Source organism: Trachurus japonicus, chromosome 9 (genome assembly GCF_045865225.1).
Source record: "Trachurus japonicus isolate A0001 chromosome 9, Traja_1.0".
Classification (NCBI taxonomy): domain Eukaryota; kingdom Metazoa; phylum Chordata; class Actinopteri; order Carangiformes; family Carangidae; genus Trachurus; species Trachurus japonicus.
This window is the reverse complement of record NC_140915.1, coordinates 27,898,608-27,920,378: the sequence shown is the minus strand read 5'-3', so window position 1 is coordinate 27,920,378 and position 21,771 is coordinate 27,898,608. Positions and strand designations below refer to the sequence as shown.

Below are 21,771 nucleotides of genomic sequence, written 5' to 3'. Positions count from 1 at the left end.
AACATAAATACATTAAATTATAATATTTACAAAACGTACAGAACATGTTTTAACCAAAACATGGCAGCAGAAACAACCTAGTTACAGTTAACTAGTATAAAGTGGTATCTCTGACAAAACGAACATAATTATACTGTATCTAACTCCACCTGCCTAACCAAATACCTGAATGGAAAGAACAGAGAAGGCCACACTATTTTAGAACTATACAGAACATTTCAGACATTACAGAGCTTCACCCCGGGACTTAAGATCCTCCAGGATCTCCATTAAGAACAGTGTGTTCTGCCCTTTACACTGCCTCACAGCCTGAGACACCTGCCCCAGGAACCTCCCTCTGCCCAGCTCCAGCAGCGTCTCCGCATCTTCCACCAGCCTCACGACCCGCTGGTCCATCCAGCCCAAAGTCACTTTTTGGGAAGAGTCTTTCTCCAGTGCTCTGACCAGACTGTGGGCCGTATCGCTGGGTTGCATGTGACTGAGCAAGCCCTTCTCCTGCTGGTAGGAGAAAATGAGGTGCGACAGCAGAGAGGATCCGGCCTCCAGGAGTGGGAGGTTTAGCACCTCAGTCCCTGTGTTTCTCAGGGCCGAGTCTCCCACCTGCGCACTGCGGAGGAGCTCCTCCCTCTGACTTGTAGCAGAGACCAGATCCAGCGCCGTCCGGCCGACTCCATCAGTCTGCCGAAGGAGAACTGAGCCTGCAGGGGACAGAGGAGCACGGGATCAGATCACACAAACTTTACTCTCCTTGATTAAACGCATTATCCATCCATTCCTCAAGCCTCCAACACACTCCACACTGTACATTAAGCACACACCAGAAAGCAGCTCCACATGACATAACTGCACTTTTAACTTCACTCTAAATTGTGCATTAAGAAACATCTCTGAGTTGAAAGTTGACAACTCCAAAAGTTTGCCTGGAAATACATTCACTGTATATAATAGGACACAATATTTTAAATGTGCTCCAGAACCTGTTAATGCATGTATGTAAAAAATAAAGGAAAAACAAGGTCAAATCAAGTTGACTTTTTCTACAAATCTCCGGAACACCTCATCAGTTTTGCACAAAGACAGAAAAGAGGGTCTTTACAACTCTACTGAGGTAGGATAACTGTATGAAAGCATAAGGACGAAGAGTGCATCATGTATTCAGTTGTAGAAGTGCTTGAAACGAAGCGAATACATGGGCACTTTGAGCACCTCACAGCGTTCACACACACACACACCCACACACACACACACCACTGACACATGTGACAAAGACTAAAAAATCTTAATGCAAAAACTTTAACATTTGACCTCTCCAGTATTCTTTTGCTTTTACTACGTTGCCCATTTTAAAGAAATTAGGAATGCACTCTTCTGGTGATAATAAACTTGAAATGTGACATTCACCTGTACTTTTTGAAAGTTGACCTACAGCAGGATTTGATTTGATTTTAAAGCAGCAAATTGGACTCAGACTTGGAGCATAATGAGTGGGATGTAAACAACCGGCTGAAGCATCAGTGACAACATCATGACGCACATCACACCGACATGCAGCCAAGCCACTGTCTGCTGCTGTGTCGTTATCTAATAAGACACTGTGCGGGTCAACGGCAGGACATGACAATGGATATAAATAGCACCTGGACAGACACACACCAGATCGCATGTGCTATACAGGAAAATGTACATATAGACATGTGGGAAGGGGGTGTAATAAGTCAACATCTGTTTTCCCACTGAGCCTCAGTGCCCAGCCAGGGCTTTTAGCTCACTTCGGCTCTTACTTCAGCTGACACTACAGTACGCCTTAACCGTGAGACTTTTGGGTCACTTCATGTTTGTGTAAAAAGGGAACAGGTTGGGGTGGGAGGTTAGTGACCTGATGGGGGCTCTGCTTTCCGCTTAGCTTTTTTTTTTTTTTTTTTAATGAAATCCTGCAGGCGCACTTGTTTTCAGCAGCAGCAGCAAAGGAAGCCAGTGGAGGTGACAAACTTACAACAACAGACCTTGAGTGTGACATCAGAAAATTGCTCTGTTAAAAGTTTGCACTTTACAGAGACAGTGGTTTGCGAGGATGATCCGTGACGGCAAAAAGTTCCACATTAATCAAAATCATTTGTGACTGTGTGTAGTCCTGCAGTTTCACTCAAGAGCAGCAGCACTCTATTATTGAAAGGGTCACATCAATTTTTTTAAAAATTGCACGATAAATACTGCTTTCTGTTGCATTCAGCACATCTCTAGTAACGTTGGCTTTGCCCTTTGAGCCCTGCCTCACTCCATTTAAAGTGAATATGACAGTCATTGCTGAATGTAACACTTATTTTCTCCTCTCTTAAGAAGCCAGCAAAGTTATAATGGTGACATTTAGCATCTCCTCTCTCTCTGCTCCTCTGCTTTGTCTGTTCACACTGAAAGCCAGTTTCCAGTGTCAGACGGGCCCGTGCGCACTTAGCCTACACAGAGCAGGTCGAGTCTAGTGTGAGCCCTTTGTTTGCTTTCAGATAGACCCATTTCTATGGCAATCTGGTCTTGATGGCACTTGACTGTTCAACCTCGGCAATGCCGCTGCCACTTGTGAGTGAGTTTACGGTGCTGTGGAGCTTCGGTGTGACACACAGACGGCTGAAAGGCTGCTTGATACCACTACTGGCAGTTGTTGCTGCCAGTAGTGGTATCAAGCAGACAATGTGTGGCTGCAGGAAGCCTGATGTTTTAAAGGATGGACAACGATGGTGTGTGCATGTGTGTACTGTATGTGTGTGGCGCAACAAGACATAAACTACACCTACAAACCCTCCCAAATGCCCTTTGGACAAAGACGGACTTGTTCTGAATGACACTTGGAAAAAAAAAAAAAAGTTAAAACTAGAATGTTACGAATTCTGAAATTGCTCTCCATCTGTCCGTCCGCCACAGAACTAACACAGAGCTGTGAGCAGCAGTTATGAGATAATCGGTGAGAGCTCACGTAGCTGTTAGCGGGGAAGGTCAGTGCTCGTCTACCTTTTAGTGCTTCAAGCCTGAGTGGCAAAAACTCAATCTGCATAAATTGTGGCATTAATCTACATAAACTTTTACATAAGCGGGGAAATTTCAAATGCAGGGGTCAGGCGACGGGGGCAGCAGTCAAGGACGTAAGAGCACAGATTTGATCAAAGTGGCCACAAGAGAAAGGCAAAGGGGAGGGAGACGGGGCATTGTGGTGGTGGTGGTGTGTGTGTGTGTATGTATGTGTGTGTGTGAGAGAGAGTGAGGGTGTTCACAGCAGGTCATAATCACCAGGTTTCTATAACAAGCTGTCCTCGCTCATTCAGTAGGAGTGGCTGTAATGTGTGAAGCCAACTATAGTGTGACACATTGGAGAAAAGGTTTGGGCCCACCACAGAGTGTTTTTTTTTTTTTTTTTTTTTTAAGAAAGTCTCTTACAGTGCCCCATACAGACTCATGGACACGTGTAACACCATGTCTTCTGAAAAATGGATCCATCTTTGTCACTTCCAGATGAGAATTACAAAAAAAAAGAGAAGGGGAAAAAAAAAGATGGAACAGCTTTTGAAGACTGCGGCTGTTTTTCTTCACACTGCATCCTGTTCTGTACCTTCCTTTGAGAGGACCAGCCTTGGACTGAGCTCTGCAAGAGGCCTTTAAGTCTGGACCATGAACACAAACACAGTGTGGAGTGTTTTCAACCAAAGGTGAAGAACAGGAAAAGTGGAGGACAAGGTTTACTTCTCTACCTCCTTGCTAATTCTTTTCCTCTCATCAAAAATGTTTGCAGCATAATATTTCTTCAGCTGGCACAACAAAAGGGGCTTTGTAACAGCTTCAGAATATAAAAAAACACAAAAATGGACAAAAAGGCCGAAATTCAAATTCAAAATAAAACATAAGCGGAGAATACGTACACATAAAGTATGTTCACATGAACTCAATTCATAAATCAATTTAAACGAGTCACTCTTGAAATGTATGAATCCCATGCATCAGTTAAGTAAGATGAAACTCCTACAGTGTGCTCACTCAAGGGAAAATGGCTTGTTGCAGCAGCAAAGATATGTAAATGAATATAGCAGAAATAGGGATAATTTAAGCATAAAGCACCACAAAGCTGCACTTTTATACTGCAAGTCAGATTCCCGATTACAACTGTATTGTCAAACGAGAGATGGAAAAAAAAAAAATTGCCCTAAAGTCCCTTGAAAATAAATTGACAGCAATCAGCTCCAGAGCTTTCAAAAGAATCCACCGCTCACTTTTCTATAACTACAGTCCTGCTTGCTCACACACTTACATGTACAAGAGGCAAGTCTTCAGTATGAGGAAAAAAGAACAAAACAAAACAAAAAAAAGAGAAAAACACAGAGAGCCGCACTGTTGCATTTTTCCCTCCGTCACTGTGTCAAACCCGTCTGACAGACAGACAGGCTCCGACTGGAGGGATGACACTGGTGTGGGGAGGAGAGGGCCCCTGCAGCACGGCCCTGGGCTTGGCTTGCCTGAAAGCCCGTACAACTGAATGTACAGCTGAGTGTTTGATTGTAGATTTGTCTGCCTGAAAGCAAACGATGTCGGTGTGTGTGGTGTCTGCCATTTGTCACATTTGCATTTTTGCCTGCCTGACTTTCTGTCTCTCTCTTTTAAAAAAAAATTCCCATTAAGTATCTGATTCTGTCTTTTGCTTCTCCAAGAATTTTAAATTCCATCTCCACCCTGTCTCTTCTGTCCTTGTATGTTTCATCCACTGGACGAGAGAATCGGTTCAGTTATTTATCATTTATCACTGGATATAAAACGCGCTCTAATGTTGCACCACCCAGCTCAGCAGCACTTAATACAGACATCAACAGTCATAGCCGGGGCTAAATTACATATTTTCTAACATAAGACATGAAAATAGCATCACTTGCTGTTTGTAATGTAATACACACAAATATATATACACACACACACACAGAGTTATGAGACTAGAGGCTGGGGGATGGTGTTGATGCAGGGACGGCGACTGAAGTGAATCCAGGTATTGGCTCTGGGTGTCAGATATGCTGCAGTGGAGATAAATACAACACCTGGGGGATTACAAGAGAGCACAGGGTAATTACACCATCCTTTATGTGTGTGTGTGTGTGTGTGTGTGTGTATATATATATGTGTGTGTGTGTGTATGTGTGTGCACATGAATGTGAAAATGCCCTGCTAAGCCCTCAGCTCTGAAGCTACAGCAGAGGGAGCGAATTCACATACTGAGCAAAAGCCACTGCCTGATGCACCAGCCAGTTGCAGTCTGCTTCACACACACACACACACACACACACACACACACACACACGCATACATATACATATAGAGCGCAAAGCCCTTTGGCCTTTAGAGGGCAGGCGAAGACAAGAAATATAAAAGCAAGAGTGGAGGAAGGGAAAATTGGCGCAAAAAGAGGGAGGGAGGGAAGGAAAGAAAGATGCAGTGCTCCCTCCCCCTGTGTCTCCCCTCTCTGTTTCTCTCTCTCTCTCTCTCTGTCTCTGGTCTGAGGCTGGGGCTGAGGCAGACAAGCTGGGAAGCAGGCAGCTCCACAGCATGGTAAACATCCTCTCTCTCTCTCTCTCTCTCTCTCCCCCACACCCCCCCCTCACCGACTGAAAAAGAGAGGCAGGGTAAGTGTGTGAACTGCAGCCAGGGGCACGGCATCACATATCCACAGGGAGCTGCTAGCTAGCGACTAGAAACCGCAGCAAAAACAACAAGGCCAACCAAGTGAAGCACCAAAGCAGCCAGCGGAGAGGCATCAGATGTAGGAAAAAGAAAGACCAGCCAGACATGTGAATATGCTAAAATCTCTCTCTGCTTTAGCAACAGGCTCTGAAGCCCCCCCACCCATTTTCTACCTTGATATTCGGAGTATAAAAAAAAAACACATGGGAGGAGAGCCTGTGGAGGTTACATCAGGACTGTATTTCCTCGGCTATATTTCCCCTTTTATTCCAGTTGTACTGATACAAATGTCACTAAAGGCAGTGTAAAGCCTCTGTCCTCCAGGTTGCAGGTGAGCAACATCTGAACAGGTTGTGTGTGCGGACTCTTCACAGCCAAACGCAGCCTGGTCAGGCACAGATTACCTCTGGATCACAGGCTTTAGGAGGAGGGGGGCAGATAAGGTAGGGTGTAAAGGCACAGACATCAGCTGCTTAGATTGTGTAATCCCCTGCCACATCGACACTATCACTTCTGGAATGGGGGCATCAGACACACTGGATGGTAAGTGGATGCTGATCACTAGTGGGCGATTAGCATCCTAAATGATCTGAGCCCTAAATGAACTCTACACTGGTTTCCTGAATCTGTCAAAAGGCTCCTCACCATCATCGGCTATTTGTTTTAATAATGTGTCACGTAATGAATCTTCATGTACAAATAACAAATAAATAAACCCTCCCCCTACAGCCTTATTTAAACTATTTGGAAGTTAAATCTTCAAAATACAGCATTTCAAAAAGAGAAATTATTATTCCCTTTTACAAATGCAAGCCTTCTTTTTCTTTTCTTTTTTTCTGATATGGATGAATTGTCCTTTTATTCTGAGTGTTCCGAGGGTTTTTGTTTCCTGAGACATGCTGGACACAGTTCACGGTGAAAAGTAAAATATCTTGAGGCACTCAAACTTCACCGCCATTCTCATTCGCTGCTCTCTCCCTCCTCATACAACTTCCTGAGGGCAGCAGGCCTTTTCTATTATGCTATGATATCATAATACTAAACAATGACTGAGAACTTTTAGGTTGAGTCTAAGAGAACCGCAAATGACACCGCAGCTTTAAAACAGAGGCAGCTCTGTATTATATGAAGCCTTTGCATTTGACATTGCGCTGGCTTGACTTCAGTTCCCATTTGCATTCTTGCTGTTGAGAGAATAAATATCAGCCAACACTTGTGCTGCCCCTAACTCTTTGTTTCCTTTAGAAGGCTTCTGTTAGAGGTGAGCTAGCGTGGCCTTTCCGACTTCAACAATTAAAAGGTACAACACTCAACGCGCACTACGGCGTTCAGTTTGCCATTGAAAGCGAAATGCTCTCTGTTTGAGCAAACACTCAACTTCAGTTGAATGTCTCTATTTTCAGCACATGACCCCACAGAGTTCCAACACCACACACTGTTGACTTCCAGCACCCATTGTTGCACTTCTTGTTAATGAATTTCACATAAGTTCACATTTTTCTCTTGGCTGTGCGTTCCACAGACATATTTTTTTATCAGAGTACTATTGAATTCCCTGCCTGAGCTGTTGTTGAAAGATTTAATTTAAGGGCGGGAAAAAAAAGAAAAAAAGGACTATCATTTTGCACTCATGGAGTATATGATGATTTAAGTTCAGGACTGGAGAGCAGAGACTGAGAACGATCTTCATGGCCAACAAAACAAAATCGTCTCTGGCCTTTGACCGTGCTGTTTTTCTTTTCAATCAGCCTGGAAGCGAAAAGAACGAAAGAAATGAACTAAACCTTGAAACTCTGCTTTGTTTGCGAATAGAAAGAGTATGTATTTAACACTTACAATTTCACCATTTATCATGAGGTCCTTAGAAATAAATATATGACATTAAATTCAGGCTGAACCTTGTACTGTAGGTGAAAGAAGACCACAAAATAAATGAAAATAGTTTCATGTTCCTTGACCTCTGCCCTTTCTTTTTCACCTAAGCTAGCTCCTGTTCGCCTTCATTCACTGATTTTTGTATTTTGTATTTTTTTGGAGGGAAAAAAAGAGCAAGATGCCTGTGTTTGTACATTCAAACGGTGGATCTGGGCAACAAACCTTTAGTAATGAATCGCAAAATCAGCATTTCTTTCATCTACTCTGGCCCTCATCTGTATAAAACACACACACACACACACACACACACACACACACACACACACACACACACACACACACACACACACACACACACACACACACACACACACACACACACACACACACACACACACACACACACACACACACACACACACACACACACACACACACACACACACACACACACACCAATAGGGGTAAGAGGGGACCTGTCAGGCCAAGCTGCCAAGAGGGGTCTTATGTTTCTGCTTATTTTGAAAAACCAAAAATGGAATATAAAATTGACTTTTAAGGTGTTTTACCATAATATTACTGAAAATGTGACTTTTAATTATTTTTAAAGAAATTGCCAAGAGGGGACTTGGATCTCTGAGCGACATTTACCTATCAAAGAGTGGACCTCCACATACTGCAGTGGAGCTGTCTGCACCCATTCATTCACCTAATGACCCATTCACCTAATGAGTCTTTGTTTACAACAATGACTTTCTCAGTTTCTTTCAAGAATGGATAATATAACTTGAGAGTTATCATTACTTATTTTAAAGTCTCTGTAATACAAATTATATGTATATGTATATATATATATATATATATGTATATATATATATATATATATATATATATAATCATGGCCACATTTGAGAGTAAATATTTTTATTGAATTGCATGCAATTCAGAAGTAACATGGCTGCATGCACTAATATCAAGTTCTGCAGTATAAGCAACAACATTTACTTAAAACCAGCTTTAATGAATGAATTCCTTTTTTCTTAACAAAGATAATTTGCTTGTCTGTCTTTACTCATCCATAAATGTGTTGCCTCTGTCATTCTTAGCAGTCCAAGAGGGGACCTACTATCATCTCAATTTTAAATAGTCAAAATGCTCCATACATCTGGTTTCAACCAATTACAGTAATAGGAAATACATTAATATGTAATATGTATGAATAAGAAAGAAATAAGCAAAAGTGATCATTCTTAAGATAATGTTTTTCATCAAAACTTAACACAAACATTTCTAATAAAGTAGCACCAATAATGTTGTCATTATTTTTAAATGTAGGGTGTACTACTGCAACACACATTTCTACAGTCTATTAATTTTTCCCCTACAAGAGTTTTATACTCCTTGACTGCATTGTTGTTATAGGAAAAATATTTGAATTAAACCAAGGGTTTTAGGTCACATTTAATGTACTTGCATCATGAATCTGTATTTATGAGGATGTATTTCATTTACTGTTTTACATTACAGAAAAAGGTCCACACTTGGTTCATATGGAATGACAGGGGTCCACAGTTGGTTGGTGCATAATGATACAAGTGCCCACTTAGTTAGCATGAAGTGAAATACACACTCCATCATGTATGAATAAGAAAGAAATAAGCAAAAGTGATCATCCGTAAGAGAAATTTTTCATCAAAACTTAACACAAACATTTCTAATAAAGTAGCACCAATAATGTTGTAATTATTTTTAAATGTAGGGTGTACTACTGCAACACACATATCTACAGTCTATTAATTTTTCCCCTACAAGAGTTTTATACTCCTTGACTGCATTGTTGTTATAGGAAAAATATTTGAATTAAAACTCAGGGTTTTAGGTCACATGAATCTGTATTTATGAGGATGTATTTTATTTACTGTTTTACATTACATAAAAAGGTCCACACTTGGTTTATATGGAATGACAGGGGTCCACAGTTGGTTGGTGCATAATGATACAAGTGCCCACTTAGTTAGCATGAAGTGAAATACACACTCCAGTATGGGTGGATAAGCAGAAATGAGAGAAATTGCTAAGTTTTAAGATACATTTTTAATCTAAATTTAATACAAACATTTCTAACTATTAATACACACAACACACATGCACAAACACATGCAAACTCACATATTTAGACTAAAGTAGCACTGGTGAAGTTGTCATTGTAGTTTTTTTTAAACATGGGATGTACTGTGAAAACTCAATGGCAACCTATCAAGATACTTAAGGGAATATTTCAGTTATTGACATTTATGGCTCAACAATAAAACATGTATGGGAAAATAAAGGAGGCGCTGGGGGGTCATCAGTTTGTCTGAGATACAAGGGATAATTCTTCTAGAGGATGGATTAACCTCACTAAGTAATATGATATACCACTGCAACACACCTTTCTACAGTCTGTCAAGTTTTTGACTTAATGAAGTTTCATACTCCTTGACTGCATTGTTGTCATGGGAAAACTACTTTAAATAACTAAACTCAGGATTCAACATGGTCTGATGGCCCAGAGCCACAAAGTGTTATTCTGTAGTCACCTAATGTCCCATATAGATGAAGCTCTGTGGTGGCCACCTATTGTCACTCCTACTTTTTAACAGCACATGGTTTCAATCAATTTTAATGTACTTGCATTCTAAATCTATATTAATAGGGATGCATTTTACTTATTGTTTTGCATTGCAGAAAAAAAAGGTCCACACTTGGTTTATATGGAATGACAGGGGTCCACTGTTGGTTGGTGCATAATGATACAAGTGCCCACTTAGTTAGCATGAAGTGAAACACACACTCCATCATGTATGAATAAGAAAGAAACAGCTCCACGTTACACTTGTTCCAGGCTCTGCCCATCGTTTTTCTCTAGAAATAGAAACTTTTTCCAACTTTTTTATCTCCGTAGCGATCGATCGCACTCGTCTTCTCCTTCTTCCTCACCTCTTGCTCTGATCTACAGTCTCATTCGTTCTACACATCCCAGAAGCCCCAAAATTACTCACAGTGTGGGCGACAGCGTCCCCATTTACCAGCCGCAGAAAACTGCGTTTGATGTATATGTACGTCAATGGCACTCAATGAGTTAAGTGGGAGGTACACAATAAATCTAATTCTAATCAAATTTATTTTGAAAACAAATAGTAGAATGGCAATCTGATTCAGTGATTAATTTGTTACACATTTGGGTTGCTTCCTAATGATTTTTTGATGTTTTAGTACCCAGCTAAACACAAGTGTGTATATTCCTTACTATCTACAGTATGTATGTGCCTTGTAGGCACTTTACTTGCAAGTGTGTGTATGCAGTGTTTTATAAATCTGAATATTTTTTGTCACATCACATCTACCCCGACACTTTAGAGCGCTTCTGTCTCGACGCCGTGTTTGCCTTCGTTCTGACCTGAACACGGCATTTGTTGTTTGGGTTAGAAACATGCACATTTGCAAAGGAAAAAAAGCAAAATCGATTAGCGGAATCATTAAGCATGCATGCACACAATCCCAAGGAAATGATCACGTGGGAACCAGTTCTGAAGAGGAACCGGTTCTCAATTCCCACCCATAGACTTCAGTCTATGATGTGGACACAAGCATTCCTCTACATTGAAGTAGTGAAGTCATCAACACTCATGTATTTCACAGATCCTAAACCCATTACACACATAAAGATTCTCTAAATTTCAACCAATTTTTTTTATCTGTGAAAGACCCCACACATGAAGATAAAAAATCTGTGATTGAACAGTTTTGATCGTATTGTGTGTGGTGTGCTGTGATATTCCAAACACAGCTCACCACACACATTAAGATTTTTCAGAATCTTGACCCTCCGGTCAGAAAACTCAGAAAGAGATCCGTATTGTTGTAGCTACTCTTTCGGGTCTATTTCCGGAATGGACAATGAGAGCAACGTCATTTTTTTAAAATGAAAGCGGGACACTTCAGCCTTTACAACGATACCATCTGTGTGTGTCTGTGTGTCTGTGGCTTTGGACGCCGAGCAGTAAGCTCGGCTGTGAGCGGCGGTCACATGATCGTTTAAACATTGCCGGCTCTTGCCGGCTATGATCGCTACCGTCTTTGCTATCGGCTATCAGGAAATCTCCCGTGTATGCGTGAATGTCTGTGTGAACCTCATGTAATGCCAGGGCTGCACCGTGGCTCTCTGTGAGGTTGCCGGTGTTGTGTCGAGAAGTGGCTTGCCGCAAGCAGCATGCAGAGCTTGGCAAGCAGGCACTTCTCAGCACAACACCAGCTTTCCACACGCAAGATGACTTTTGATTCGTAAATATTGAACATGTTTTATATTTACGATTATCGGCGCCGAACATTTTCCGAGGCGATTGTTGTGAGAATTTTGACTCTTAACACACCACACACTACAAGAGAATCTCATAAAATAATCTTAAAACTTTAGGATAATCGGACGATTTTTGTCTTTGGTCGGAAGGGGGAAAATCGGGGCAAAATCAGCCGGATTATCTTTATGTGTGGTAGGCTTAACTCTACCTCCACTCTCCACTCTAAATGTGGAACTTGCTTCTGAGAAGTGAGTGAAGTGAGTGAGGGCTTTAAATCTGTGCCAGACGACTTGTGTCAGTCCTTGACTGTCGGCAGTGTGGGGGATGGTTTCTTGTAGCTGACGATGGTCGTTAGCAACTCTGAAGGGCAACCTGGAAAAGACTAACATCCTTCAGCCAAGATCTTATATCCAAATCAGACTAACAGACAATGGAATTCCCCAGTCCTAGGTTGGCCATGTGCTACACACCTATGGACTTCTGTGGCAACTGTAAAGAGTGGGTGTCCCAGCAATAATCCACCCTGTCAAGTCTTTGATGAGTTTTGTAAAGGTGTGTGATGCCTTGTGATCAGTATAATATTTTGTCAGCCTTTATATGATCTACCATTGTGTGCCAGTAGAAATGTTGTCTGAAATTAGGATTAATCAGATTTCCAGAGATACAGGGGATAAATCAGCTATAGTGGATGGAATAACTCCAAAATACCCACTGTTGAACTACTGCAACACACATTTTTACTTACCAAACTATAGCTCTACTGGAGTTCATGTATACCTGTCTGAATATTTTTGGTCCACAACAAAAATGAAAACTAAAACTAAATTTGTGTTTTTTTTTCCTTCTGTATATTACACACTGTATCACATAGTCATACACATCTATAGATGAAATTGGTGTATAAATTGAAGCCTAATTTAAAGTTGTCAAAAGGTACAGGATTGGCACAGGATCAGAGAGTTTACATTAAGTGGGAAGTACACAATAAAAGCTGTATTCAGTTCACACTGGTGCTCAGCAGAAATGGGTCTGGTTGCTTTCAGGATGTGTGGATTGTACATTCAACAATCCCATATTACCTTATTCATAGCATCTGAAGTGGATTATAAACAAATTCAATTAATTGTGTTCAGAAGATGGTAAAACGTTATCTAATTTATTTATATTTTTAAGTAATTAATTGTTATCTATTTTGGTTGTTTCCTAATGATTTTCTTTCGTTTCAGTACCCAGCTAAACACAAGTGTGTATATTCCTTATTATCTAGGTATAACCTTGTGCATGTTGTAGTAAGCAATGTGACTTCATTACATTTACACACAGTTTTCTAAGTAGAGTTGAACATTTTAATGGGGTTTCAGTCTATGATGTAGGCACAAAACATTCCTCTACATTGAAGTAGTTAAGTCACCAGCACTCATGTATTTCACAGATCCTAACTTTAAGGTAGAGCTGTTGAACTGGGATCTGAGAAGTGAGTGAATGGAGTGAGAGCGGAGTGAGAGCCAGATGACCTGTGTCAGTCCTTGAGTGTGGGCAGTGTGGGGGATGGTTTGTCGTAGCTGACGATGGTCGTTAGGTATTTTCAGGTTGGGCTTCAGAGTTTCTACCTTCTTTCAGCCAATATCTTATATCCAAATCAGACCGACTGAGACACAGGTATTCCCAGGTCTTAGGTTGGCCATGTGCTACCTACGCACCTATGGCCTTTGGTGACTCAACTTCTGTGGCAACTGTAAAGAGTGGGTGTACCAGCAATATTACATTTTGTCTAAATAATTGTCAGTTCTTTGATGAGTTTTGTGAAGGTGTGTAATTACCTGTTATAATATTCTGTGACAGGGCCTTTATATGAGCCACCATTGTCTGCTAGTAGTAATGCTGTCTGAGAACAACAATTAACATGGAATAAGAAATTAGGATTCATCAGATTGTCATGGATACAGGGAATATGTCAGTCAGTACGTTTACATGCAGAGCTTAATCGAGCTATGCTCAAAATTCGATTTTGGCGTCAAGTCGGACTTCTGTCCTTGTCTCAATATACATGCAACTGAGAAAATCGAATAACTGACGGGGTCCGCCCCCTCATGCGGCGTCACCCGTTGTTTCAGCGGGTTAATACGCCCTCCTGTCCTGTTGACTTTTCTGTCACCTCGTAAAAAAACTGAATATAAACAACGTAGTAAACTTAATAATAAATTCTCAACTGCAGTTCCTGACCAGATGCGCCGGTCTGGGCCGGATTCACGCTGAGAATAGGATACGGACTTCCTTTTTCCTCTCTCTCTCTCTTTTTTTTAAATTTTTTTTTTAAAAATAAAACACTCTTGCTGGTCGCGCTGTGTAAAATGCATTGAATTGGCGCTGACGGGCGGCTTCTCTGCTCCACTTGGTGCCGTCTCTACTGTTGTGGAGCATGCGCACATGCATTGTCCAGTTATACTCCGACTAAGGTGTATACATGACGGAGAAAATCTAATTCCAATCGCATTATCTGGGTGTCTTAATCGGAGTTCTCAACACCGATTTCAGTCGAACTAAGGTGTTCACATGCACTTCAGTTGTCCTGTTATAGTCGTATTAAGGCAATAATTTGGTTTTTTCAAGTGTCATGTAAACGTACTGAGTGTGTGGACAGAATAACCCCCAAAACCCCCCTGTTAAACTACTCATTAAAAGGTATTTAGAAAATCAAGGGAAACAAAGGAACGCATAAATATAAAAACACATGCAAAGCCTTACAAAGCCTTGTAAAGGACAATTAGGACACAGCAAGAACTATATTCCTCAGACACGGTCCACACCACTGTTAACTTTTTTTATTTGTGTTGCTGCAGTTCAACATTGAGCTATTTGGGGTTATTCCATCCACACAATGCCTTATCCCTTGTATCTCTGACAATCTGATGAATCCTAATTTCTTGTGCCATGTTAAGTAAGATGTTGTTCCCAGACAACATTTCTGGCAGAGAATGGTAGCTCATAAAAATGCTCTGTGACTCTATATTGCATTTACCCATGTTTCAGTCAGTCTGTTTTGAATGTAAGTAAGTGGAGTGAAATGCACACTCCATCATGTATGAATAGGAAAGATATAAGCAAAAGTGATGCAGTAATCAGTTCTAGATTGGACTATTGCAATGCACTTTATGTTGGCGTCTCCCAGTTTTCGCTCAGTCGCCTCCAACTTGTCCAAAACGCTGCTGCCCGTCTTTTAACTAACACTAATAGACGTGAGCACATAACTCCCTTCACTGGCTCCCTGTCCCTTACAGAATTGATTTTAAACGTTTAATGTTTGTTTTTAAAGCACTTAACGGCCTGGCCCCACTGTATTTATCTGAGCTACTTTATTAGAAATGTTTGTGTTAAGTTTTGATGAACAATTTCTCTTACGGATGATCACTTTTGCTCATTTCTTTCTTATTCATACATGATGGAGTGTGTATTTCACTCCATGCTAACTAAGTGGGCACTTGTATCATTATGCACCAACCAACAGTGGACCCCTGTCATTCCATATAAACCAAGTGTGGACCTTTTTCTAAAACGTAAATCAACGAATAATTCCTATACAGATTTATGACGCAAATACATTAAAATTAATTGAAATCACATGCATTTAAAAAGTAAAAGTCTGACCATAGGTGGCCCCAACAGGGCTTCATCTATATGGGATGTACGTGGCCAAAAAGTAACTTTTTGTGGCTCTGAGCCATCAGGCCATGTCAAACTGTGAGTAGTTTAAGTATTTTCCCATGACAACAATGCAGTTAAGTAGTATAAAACACCAGTACAGTGAAAAATTAATAGACTGTAGAAATGTGTCTGGCAATAGTTTAACATAGGGACTTTGTGAGATTAATCCTCTCAATGAATTATCCCTTGTATCTCTGACAAACTGATGATCTCCCAAACCCTCTGTATTTTCCCCAAAGATAACAAATTGCCGTGCCAATACTTTAATATCAGTTACTCTTTGATGGTTTACTTCTACATAATATATCATAGGTTGCCATTGAGTTTTCTGTAATATAAAACAGTAAATAAAATACATCCTTATGAATACAGATTTATGATGCAAGTACATTAAGATTACCCTAAATCCTAAAACCCTCTATTAAAAAATGAATAGACTGTAGAAATGTGTGTTGCAGTAGTACACCCTACATTTAAAAAATATTAGCAACATTATTGGTGCTACTTTATTAGAAATGTTTGTTTTAAGTTTTGATGAAAGTTTTCTCTTAAAAACTATCACTTTTGCTTATTTCTTTCTTATTCATACATGATGGAGTGTGTATGTCACTCCATGCTAACTAAGTGGGATCGTGTGTCATTATGCACCAACCAACAGTGGACCCCTGTCATTCCATATAAACCAAGTGTGGACCTTTTTCTGCAATTTAAGTCAACTAATAATTACTATAAATACAGATTGAGAACACATGTATATTGTAAAATTGAAACCCTGTGCTTACAAAAACTGGACAAGCAACAATAGCAAGGTCAATTATTTTGAATGTTTAATCAGAATTCAACAGAAATGATCTAAATGACCATTTAATTTAAAATTTTGTTATGGGTGATCAATTTTTTCAATATTTTAAAATTTCTATTATACCTAATACAGTGTTGAGTTTAAATTTAAGACATCCATGAAAATGGAACCTTTATATTTTGTTACAAAGAATAACAAATTATGTTTCAAGGTACTGGTTTGTTCACTAAGGAGCCTGTTTGATAGGCTCTCTACAGTCTGAAAGGCTGCCGGGGCTGCAAGTCGTTCACACTATGGAGGAGTGTAAGAAACGACGTGTGTGAATGAGTCGTTAAAACCCCTGCTCCAGCCTGCCGGGGCACTGCTGAATATGGTATTTTACACACACACACACTCAGGTCCCCTCTTGGCTAAAGTTAAAAAAATTAACCAGAAGGTTTTTCACATGATTTTAAGTTGATTTAAAGCATGTCCAACAGGGGACCTAAAAAAAGTCCCCTGTTGGCTGCTTGGTCCCCTGTTGGTGAATGTGTAACGACGCCGATGTCCCCTCTTAGATAGGAACAACAGTGCACACACACACACACACACACACACACACACACACACACACACACACACACACACACACACACACACACACACACACACACACACTGACTGAGAGATCTCACCCTCCTCTTGGAGCCCTGTGAGGAACAACCAGGGAGACTGCTGGAATAGACCTCCAGACTAAATCCTGGCAACCTCCCGAAAAACGCTGAAAGAAAGGTTGGGGGTTGGTGGGGGTGGTGGATAGCGAAAGACAGGCAGGAAGAAGAGGAGAGAAAAAAAAAGCAGAAGAATCCAGTTGAAAAATTCCCAGTGAGGGAAGTCCTTGAAATACTGCCTGAAGAAACCTGCAGTTGAAACATCAACACACCCGAATGAAGCCGAGAGCTCCAAACACAGCCTCACCTCTAATAGTGCGAGAGCTCAGCTCCTCGCAGTTGCCAGTTCAGGACCCACAGGGAAATAAGTGCAGAGCAGAATGAACTTTCTTTACCGTGTTGACAGTGAAGAGGCCCAAGTGTGTCTAAAGCACAACCTCTGTTTGCGTCAGTGTGTGTGTGTGTGTGTGTGTGTGTGTGTGTGTGTATCTATGACAGAGATAGACAAACAGACAGAGACAAACCATGACTGACTACAGCTGTCCGAGGGGACTGTGTGTTTCCTGTGCCACTGAGCAAATGACATCTTTCTGCTCCACAAACACACGTTCACATTAAGATCTGCAGGGACCGGCGGATGCTGTGCAGCAAGCGTGAGCGTTGTGTGTTTGTGTGTGCATACAAGAGATGCACAGAAATCCAAATAGAAATTGAAGAAGCAGTCATGTAGCAACCCCTCCTGCCTTCTTGAACTTGACTCAAGCCAATCAATTAGACGAAAAACTGAAGGAAAAACAAAACAAACACTTTTACACATACCTGAACAATTCTTTCTGCTCCTATAATCTTTCCTCTTCAAGCATCTCAATGAGTTTGTGTGTATATGTGTGTGAGTGTGTGTGTTTACAAGTTGAGGTGGAGTGGTGACAGCTTAAAGGCCCTTTTCTTTATTTCTCCACCCCCTTTGCTCACTGACACAACTACTCTGTGTATGTGTGTGTGTGTGTGTGCCAGGTCTGAACTGCACAGTTAAAGGCTCCGGGTCATTTTCCATTCAGATCAGGGGTGCCGGCTGCCCTGGCCACCCTGTAAAATTTAAACACTCCTACCAGCTGAGGAGGGGGCACAGGGTGCATCGGGAGCTAAATTGCGAGCCAGATTCAGGAAAAAAAATATTTGTGCATGCATACACCAAAATATATAGCCAAGGACACTTCCATACTGTGTAATAACAAGCCAAACGCACACACTTATACACAGAGTCATGTGGGGTGGCCTTGGGCAATGGGAGGAGGAGGGGAGGAGAGCAGAGTCAGCCTTGCCCTTAGCCATGGCATCCTTTTCTTGCCAGCTCCATAAGCCTGAAGGGACTGAGGAAGAGGGGGTAGGGGGTGGGATCCATCCACCCACCCCCTTTACAATTCACCCCTCAAAGTGCACACACACACACACACACACACACACACATACACAGAGCACAGGCCTCCAAGCAGACAGGCTTACAAAGGGGTGAGATCACTCCCAAATAAAGGCTTTGTTGGCGTGCCAGTGTCAGTGTTGCCCTCTCTGGCCTTGGCAGCTAGGTTCAGCCCGACTGTTGGAAACAACCAGGACAACGGGGTGAATGCCTCAATAAAAATATAGTTTCAGGAGATGCAGGAGGCACTCAGAAGGATTAAATAAAGGAATATAATAAACAAAGAGAGAGAAATGAAAATGCATCTGGCCCACAAGGCTGTTCTCCTACTGTACCATGGGACGCCGGCACAGAGTCTCTCTGGCCAAAATTTAAGAGAGGTCTGATGTTTGAGTGCTAGAAATGCAGCCTGAGTCTAGAGTAAAAACTGAAATGAGCAGCAACGTAAAGATGGTTACTGTAACTAAGCATCATGTAGCCCCCAAAGCCAAAACTTTCCACATTTAACCGCACTGGAAAAAAAATATCCTATGCTTATCGATGGTGTCCATGGCAACTAGATGGAGATCACGGAAAGGAGACCAAGAGAGACAATATAGCCTGGAGTCAAGAGAGGACCACCTCCTCACCAACTCGCTGCTGCAGCCTTTAGACAACCTGCCATCAAGGTGTGAGGAAATAACAACCAGTCAGGAAGAAAGCGAGTGGGAAAAAGACGTATAATGTACAAGCCTGCAGGTGTTTCAGATTGAGCGTACTCTCATTCCAGTTGTTCTGCTTGGTCCACGCACAGAGACCTGGCCTAGACAGCCGGCCAGACGTCTACTGCACACGCACCGACACACACACACAGACACTCACTCACGCACACTCTCTTTCTCGTCTAATTTCACTGATACAGATAGCTGCGTCTTCCTCTGACCTCCTTTAATTTGCTCTCCTCCTGTTACTGAGGAAGGGAAGGAAAAAAAAAGAAGAAAAAAAAAGGGAGCGCTCTCTTGTTTCCTCTCCGGGACTAAACAATCCCAGTCTAATTTATTTTTTGAGGACAGAATATGTACATGTGTTAATGGGAAAGTCGAATCAAATTAACTATAATTAGTCAAACTGAGAAGTGAGCGGAGGAAGAGGTATGTTACATGGGAGACTTGTTCAACGCTAGCAAATGGCACGCCTCCCCACCCTCCCCAAAAAGGCGCACACAGACACACACACACACACTTTCTCTGCCACCTGCTGCCGTACACCCAGCTACGCCACCCTCTCCTCTGCTTCGACACCCGTCACGCTCACTTCAACCCTCCTGAGCTCAGACTGCATGTGGCACGCAAACATGCAGACACCAAACTAGTTGTGTTGTGACACATTTCCAAAAAAAAAAAAACCTGCTTGTGAATTTCGCAAGCGGTGGATTCTGACTCCTCCAATCTCGTCAAAAAGACATTAACAGACATCTTATGAGGTGATGCTGTAATCTGTTTGGACAGACACTGCAGAGCAGGATTGCATGACGATTATGAAGACAAGCAGTGGGGGCAGAGGAAGAGATGCTATAGATGATCTGGAATTAATGCAGTAAAGAAACTGCTTTGTCCTCAGAACCAATTCTGGTTGTCTCAGGCACACTGTGCATGTGCAGCTCTTCATTCTTTACATACTGTAAATAAACATAAAAACAAACTTTTTTGTCTTTTAGCTCATCTAAAAATTCATATTCACAATTTGCCCCCCTTAAAACCCCAAACGAAAAAAAAAAACATTCAGGTAACATATAAAAGGCAGGTGTAAACATTAAAGGTGGTTATTTTTTCTTTTTTTGGGTGGACTGTCCCTTTAAGAGCTTCACCATCAACAGGTCCCTCACTCTACCAGGAGGCTAGTTAAGATAAAACTGGCCCTGTTAATAAGGTCGAAAGCAGCATTCAATCTGTCAGTAAGCTCCGCTACATTTGTTGGCTGCATTAAAGTGAAAGCTTGTCTTGGCCACAGCAGCAGTGACATGCAGCCCACCACTGCACTAAATCATTAGCTAAATGGCTAATTCTACAGATTAGCTCTCTTGGCAGCAAACTGGCCAGACAAGTTAAAGGTGTTTTATTTTAACATTATATGATTCCATCAATGTGACGGAGGCCATTTGGTTTAATGAATCGTTTCAAGGAAGATGGATTACATGAAGACATATAAAAAACAGTTGGGTACCGGTATATCCCATCCAATTAGGAAATATAAACATGGAAAACCCTGTTGGAGTAGCAATTTCTAATTGAACTGCCTAAGTAATGGCACTGACAAAAGTAAAGTGTAAAAATGAAAAATCTGGTCCTGTTTTGATAGGCAGTAACAGTAAAAGCATTAGTTTAACCTAATAAACATGCACCTTGATACACAGGGGGATTGATTTTCTTTTTAATCCATTTATGGCTGGTTTCCATAAATCATTGTGTGTGAGCAAACCACCTAGAAAGATAGTTGTGCATATTAATATTATGCACTTTTTCAATTAAAAAAGGCAGCAAAAACTTTGGCTAGAATGGTCCATCCATCCATACATACAAAAGGGGGATGGATTTATGGATTGATTGATTTTTTTTTTACTGCTCTGTTGGCCAAAGCATAACCACTCCCAAAAGTAGTGAAGTGTCACCAGGCTTACACTTTTAAGAATAGCATTATTTGGAAAAATAATAATATTTTACTATTCTTTAGCTTATATAAAGAAAAAAATTGAGTTCATGCACGTTAAGTAATGTTAAATGTCATCAATTTACACTCTAAAGCATGGAGTTTACCCACCTGCATGTTCCAGTAGCATTCTGGCAATGTCCATGTGTCCGTTGAGCAGGGCATCATGAAGTGGACTGACTCCACCCACCTGGTTATTTAACACAGGTGCAGGGTGGTGACGTAGCAAGGCCTCCACACATGCAGTGCTGCCATGATTACATGCTTCATGCAGTGGCGTCCAGCCTGCATGGTCTACATGTTCAACAAAATAAAGATAATGCACATTAATACAAATTACTCAATTAGAAAATGTCATCTGGTGTCAATTAGGGTTAAAAGGGTTAAATATATTGCTTTAAAATCTTGATATTTAAAGATAACAGGCAGTAAAACAGGTATGTACATCTCCAAAAGCAAGTTAAGGTACAGTCATGATGACAGATTAAAGAGAGATATGAGAGAATTGTAATGCGAGTGCTAACAAGCTAACAAGAAGTTAAAGAGATATGTACATCTCCTTAAGTATGGTATCTTAACTATAATGTTATGAGC

At 41.2% G+C, this 21,771-nt stretch overlaps 1 protein-coding gene across 1 annotated transcript in view; it reads right to left on the bottom strand.

Moving 5' to 3' along the window:
- Positions 1-225: 225 nt before the first annotated feature.
- slf1 (SMC5/6 complex localization factor 1) overlaps positions 226-21,771 on the bottom strand; it is a 37,221-nt gene continuing 15,675 nt past the window's right edge. The window contains exons 16-17 of the mRNA XM_085788260.1: positions 21,289-21,471; positions 226-698 (exon numbers count right to left, since the gene is read on the bottom strand). Coding sequence (XP_085644386.1) covers positions 226-698; positions 21,289-21,471 — 656 coding nt within the window. The remainder of the gene's footprint in view (positions 699-21,288; positions 21,472-21,771) is intronic.